This window comes from Macaca mulatta, chromosome 10 (genome assembly GCF_049350105.2).
Source record: "Macaca mulatta isolate MMU2019108-1 chromosome 10, T2T-MMU8v2.0, whole genome shotgun sequence".
NCBI classification, from domain to species: domain Eukaryota; kingdom Metazoa; phylum Chordata; class Mammalia; order Primates; family Cercopithecidae; genus Macaca; species Macaca mulatta.
In genome coordinates this window covers 34714692-34720691 of record NC_133415.1, presented here as the reverse complement: position 1 = coordinate 34720691, position 6000 = coordinate 34714692, and the positions used below count along the sequence as shown (strand labels likewise).

At 51.3% G+C, this 6000-nt stretch overlaps 1 protein-coding gene across 5 annotated transcripts in view; it reads left to right on the top strand.

Annotated features, from left to right (window-relative positions):
* Positions 1-628: 628 nt before the first annotated feature.
* The window catches only part of CECR2 (CECR2 histone acetyl-lysine reader), a 197764-nt gene continuing 192392 nt past the window's right edge, over positions 629-6000 (top strand). For all 5 annotated transcript variants that reach the window (XR_013399582.1, XM_077950793.1, XM_028828022.2 and 2 more), the window contains exon 1: positions 629-903. Coding sequence is in view for 4 of the 5 variants with exons in the window: in XM_077950793.1 (XP_077806919.1) it covers positions 778-903 (126 nt within the window). In the remaining variant the exon portion in view is untranslated. The remainder of the gene's footprint in view (positions 904-6000) is intronic.

Sequence of the window (6000 nt, the reverse complement as noted above, 5' to 3'; positions counted from 1 at the left end):
ATATTTCTGGGGTGGACATCCCGCTCCTGCTCCGGCTCTGCCCTCGGCATCAATAATAACTGAACTCCCACACGTGCACGTTTCTGTATGGAGCCCGACCGAAAGCACCACCCCGCGGGCCCTTTAAAAGGACGCGACCACTCAGGCCAAGTGGGGGTGGGAGAGCGCCTGGCCGTCCTCCCTCGGGAAAGTGCTTCAACTTCCCAGTCCCAAAGCCCTGGAGGGCGGAGGGCGCCGCGTGAGAGTTCTCGCGGGGCGGCCCGCGCCCCCTAGGTCCCGCGGTCCTGAGCCCGGGGGCGCGCGCCCCGCCCCTCCCCCTCCCTGGCGGTGCAGCTGTCCGGGCGGGGGTGGGGCGGGGGCGGGGGTTGTTGTTGTGGCGCGGGCAGCCCCGCCCCCTCCTCGTGGGCGGCCCCTCCCCCAGGCCCCGCGTCCTGCCCCTCCGCCCCCAGCCCCATCTGTTTCCCCGGCGGGGACTCGATTATATTGTAGGGGACTGGGGGCGGCCGTCGCCGCAGCCGCGGGATGGGGCGAGCGCGCGGACCCCGCGGGCAGCCGCAGCCGCAGCCGCCTCTGTAGCTCGGGCCCCCGCGCCGCCGCCCCCCGCCCGGCGCCCGCCCTCGGCTCCTGCACTCGCCGAGCGGCGGCAGCAGCGGGAGGAGCGCCCCGCCGCCCCCGCCGAGGACCGCGCGGAGGCTGCGGCGCTGCAGCGGCGGGAGTCCCAGGTCGGCGGGCAGAGCGCGGGCAGCGAGGGGCCGCCGCCTGTGCCGCGGCGGGGAGATGTGCCCGGAGGAGGGCGGCGCGGCCGGACTGGGCGAGCTCCGCTCCTGGTGGGAGGTCCCGGCCATCGCGCACTTCTGCTCGCTCTTTCGCACCGCGTTCCGCCTGCCCGACTTCGAGATCGAGGTGAGTGACCGCGCGGGCGGGAGGCGGCGCGCTGCGCCCCCTGCTTTCCCTGCCCCGCGCGGGGCGTCCCGGGCCGTCGCGCAGAGGGGCCGGGGCCCGAGGGACTTCGGCCCGGAGTCGGGGGCCAGGAGGAGGGCGCAAAAGGGCAGGAGGGAGGGCGGGCGGGGGCCGCCAGGCTGTGCCCTGGGTGCCGAGGGACGTCAGGCCGGGGACTCCGGCTCCTGGGGCAGAGGAGCAGGCGCCGCGAGGGCGGGGCGGGCCCGTGCTTTTGTGGGAGCGGGAGCGGGACCCGGCGGCCCTCCCGGGAGTTCTCCGGTGGGGCTGAGTGTGGGCGCGAGGGCTGCGCGCGCTCGCCGTCCGGTGCCATTGAGGCGCGAGCCAGCTGCTCCGGCGGGGCCAGGCGCGGGGGGGGGCCCGCGCGGGATTAACTCGGACCCAGGCGGGAGGCGGCCGCGGCCGGTGGGGAGGGCTAGCCCCGCTCTGGCGGGCGGGCGCGTGGCGGGGGCTCCCGGAGGCCCGAAACTCCCGGGAGGCGCTCCGGCCAACTTCGGGCCGGTGGGGACCGGGCCTGGGCGCGGGGCTCCGGAGCTGCGGAAGGAAAGTTTGGGACTCCGTTATTCTTCCACAGCGCTCGTCCTCCCGTAATATCCAGCCTCTTTATCCCAGGGCTCGGGAGCCCTTGGAGTTGGTCTCGCCACCATTATCCCCCCGGGCGAGCGCGAAGGACGGGCTGGCCATTCTGGCCAGGCCGGAGGTGTTTTCCAGCCCGGGGCTTTGTGATAACTGGGCCGAAACCCGAGGGTCCTGGAGCGCGGCGGGTGGCGGGAGCGTGCGGAGCGCAGCGCACACGGCGGCCAGGCAGCGGCCAGTCCAGCGGCAGCCCCCTTTCTCCTATTTTTATTTGTGTTTTTGGAAGGAGCTGAGAAATAGTCGATTAGTTGGCAGGTTGAATTGCCTTCTCTTCTACGGCAATATGTGTCGTGACTTTTCACCTTTTGCCTTTGGACAAAGGTGAATGGCAACTGCGTTGGTCAATTTTTGTTTTCTGTTGTGCAGATGGGTTCGCCGACGCAGTCATCAAAATTAGAGCCACTCTTTTGGAAGAGCAGGTCGTTGTTGTTCCTTCCCCAGCCCCACGGATCTTACTTGGTGCCATTTTCGGGTTGATTTTAACTCGTTTATTCCAGAGCTCTTTGCCTCACCTTTATTTTTAGATTCAGTCGTGTTTGCTGAAATATCAGTTGCTGCTTCTATGAATGAAGTGCGGGAACTTGCTCTCATCGCAGTTAATGAAATCAGGAAAATAAAAAGATCAAAAGGGTTGGGGATGGGAGAATGAAGAGGAATGTAGACAGATAATCTAGGGCCACTCACTGGCTTTTGGCGATTCTTAGTTTCTTAAGCTGATTAAAACAATGTGAGGAAATGTGGGCTTCTCCACTTTTTAGGAAGAGGTCATAACTTGGGCATTTTACGCGGCGCCACAGCGTTTGTTTTCAAAGTTTGAACGTGAATGTGGCAAGCATAATTTTATTAATGAAAATTTTCCTGAGACAACTGTTTATATTGACTAAAGAAGAGAAACAGAGCCACGGAAGCTAAAGAGTTGGGAATCCTAAAGGTCAAGGGATGTTTCTGTTACTGTGATGTCCTGTGTTTTCTTTCCGTTGGTACAAAATCGTGAGTAGTTTAATTATATCCTGCAGTCAAAATGGTGGCTGTGGTGGGAGGTGCCGCCTGTGACAGGGCCATCTTGGGTGCGGGTAAACTTGCACCTAGCCCCTTTTCTTCCTTGCAAGATAGTAACGTTGAGGTGGTGCTGGGATTACGAGTTCAGAGTTTAAAGACCCATCCTAAAAATACTGTTGGAAAAACTTCATGTCTCAAATCCATGTATTCCCATTTTGTTGATGGAAAACTAGAGGTAACTCATTTTGCCTTAAGTACTCACAGCATATTTAGAGTAACCTGTAAATAACTTGCCTTCTGTTACAAGAAATAAACTTGTGGTTTCTGAGAATTAGCTGGTTTAATTCCTAAAGGAAATGTAAACTGATTAAAAAGATCAAATTTATATGTATAACAAATGGAAAATCACTGTAGTTTACATGGCGAATAATCAAGGCTGTTTGATATGACTCCAGCGTTTCTTGGAAATGGCACTTTTCTTGGGCTAAAATACATGCTGTTTGAAATACACGCAACAGAAATGAGTATTTGGCTTCATACGTGCAGGTTTAAAGAACTGTCCACACTCTTTTGTATTTGGAGATGTTCACTCAATGGATAATAAAGTCAAAGTGACTTTTCTTACCTGCAGTTCTTGTCTAATCCATCTCATGTTAGGTATGTTTTGATATGGCCAATGGAAATTTTAACTTAAGGTTTTTAGTAGTTATCAAAAGTTAGAATTTTATTGGGAATGATTATATGTCAATTAAAAAATTAAGATTTAAGAATGTATTTTCTCGGCGCGGTGGCTCACCACTGTAATCCCAGCACTTCAGGAGGCTGAGGAGGGCGAATCACTTGAGGTCAGGAGCTCGAGACCAGCTTGAGCAACATGGTGAAATCCTGTCTCTACTAAAAATACAAAATTACCTGGGTGTGGTGGTGGGTGCCTGTAATCCCAGCTACTTGGGAGGCTGAGGCAGGAGAATGGCTTGAACCCAGGAGGTGGAGGTTGCAGTGAGCCGAGATCATGCCATTGCACTTGAGCCTGGGCAACAAGAGTGAAACTCCATCTCAAAAAATATATATATACATATATTTTTTTTCTAGACTTCTAACACATTTGACCCGTTGACAGTGCAGAACTTACTGGAAATACTGTCAATTCTGATTCTCTTAAGTATACATAAATTATTTTTATTTTTCTAAGGTAATTGTATTTTAATCTAATAGTTTATTGACCTGACAGTTTGAGAAACAGTCTGTTGGTTAGACTTTATGATGCAGTGGAAGACCCTTATAAAAATAAAAAAGAGCCGGGTGCCGTGACTCACTCCTGTAATCCCAGCCCTTTGGGAGGCCGAGGTGGGCGGATCACCTGAGGTCAGGAGTTGGAGACCAGATTGGCTAACATGGTGAAACCCCGTTTCTATTAAAAATACAAAAAATTAGCCGGGCTGGTCACTTGCTCCTGTAATCCCAGCTACATCTGTAGGCTGAGGCAGGATGATCGCTTGAACCCGATAGGCAGAGGTGGCAGTGAGCCGAGATCATGCCATCGCACTCCAGCCTGGGTGACAGGGCGAGACTCCATCTCAACATAAATATATTAATTAATTAAAAAATAAAAAAATAATTCAAATGCTGAACCGTACCTGTTAGGCCTTGTGGAAAGGCTCTACAGTCTTAATTTTCTGCAACTTTAAAAGGTAAAAATGGTGAATAATAGCAAGTAGTAGAAGTAGTGTATCAGTTATTTCAGGAAACCGGTTTTCAGCTGTGGGAAAGATCTCATTTTACCCTTGACCACCAGGCTGAGCTCATGGATTTATAGAAAATTTAGGAAGCAGAGTCCTCAAGGACTTGGTTTCCATTTATCTAAAGTGAAGCAATCTCTTAAGATAGGTGAAGGGCTGGCAGGATTCATGTCCCACTTCTCCAAGAGATTAAGATCTTCCATTTAGAAAACTGTCCTCAAAACGTGGATATTTTTATTTTTGTGTATATTAAATAATTTTTTTTTTTTTTGAGACGGAGTCTCATTTTGTCACCCAGGCTGGAGTGCAATGGTGCGATCTTGGCTCACTGCAACCTCCACTTGCCCGATTCAGGTGATTCTCCCGCGTCATCCTCCGGAGTAGCTGGGATGACAGGCGCGCACCAGCACATCCAGCTAACTTTTGTATTATAAAAAAAGTTTTACTCTATTAATCAACCTTGAATACACAGAATTGCTTTATAAGAGTCAACATACTTGATTCTTAGTTTTAGACAAGAAACCTGTCAAGTATATAATAGTGATGCCTTATCTCAGTTCAAAATTCCCAGTTGTAAAAATATTGCAAAAAATTATATAAACGCGAAAATTATCATAAAATATAGATAAAAGTTAAAACCACCCATTGTCACCAATCAGGGATAAACGCTGTTAAGTGATTGTATCCTTCATAGTTAGAAATTCCTAAATATGTCCACAGTGTAATTGTGCTGTAGGTTAGATGTTTTTACTTTTCAGGTGAGATTCAGATATAGCTGGAACACAGTAGATGAATGACAGTGAATTCAATAGTTGAGCCCCTACTTTGTGCTTAACATGGAACTTGGAGATTTACCAAAGACGCTCTTACCTGGCCTCCTTTGCCTCAGAAGATTATCTGTTAATATTTCAGAACCAGCAAGTTTATACCACTTGAGTTAAATGAAGTATTTTATAATTGTTTAACATTCTAGTGGCTTAGGTTGGCTAAGTTTTGTCCTGATTGAAGAAAAGAAGAAAGGCTAATTGACCTCTCCAAGATTTCCTACTGTTTTCCGCCTAGCCAAGTGCCCTGTACAGTAAACACAGTGTCTCACTTGACTAAGGTAAGGGAGGACAGAATGATTCTCAGTAATCATGATGAATGTGGGGCTGCATTGGTGTCTATAGGTGGCCGTTTGAAGATGGTTATGTAGAATTATTTGAATAGTTCGTATAGTAGCAGCATGATCAAAATAATCTGTCCTGTCTACCTTTTTTCCTGAGTGTCCTGCCTTTGAGTACTTACTCCTTTGCCTTCCTTGTGGCTCCTTCCTGGTTGTGTTTGTACGTGGGTAAGAGCCATTACCTAATCAGCATGAGATCTGGGGGCAATGTTCACATTCTTGAGTTCCACCCTTGGTGCTTCCTTGAAGAATCCAGCCTCGGCCGACTCACGCTTGTAATCCCACCACTTTGGGAGGCCGAGGCGGGCGGATCACAAGGTCAGGAGATCGAGACCACGTTGAAACCCCGTCTGTACTAAAAATACAAAAAATTAGCCGGGCGTGGTGGCAGGCGCCTACTGTAGTCCCAGCTACTCAGGAGGCTGAGGCAGGAGACTGGTGTGAACCCAGGAGGCGGAGCTTGCAGTGAGCCGAGATCGCGCCACTGCACTCCAGCCTGGGGGA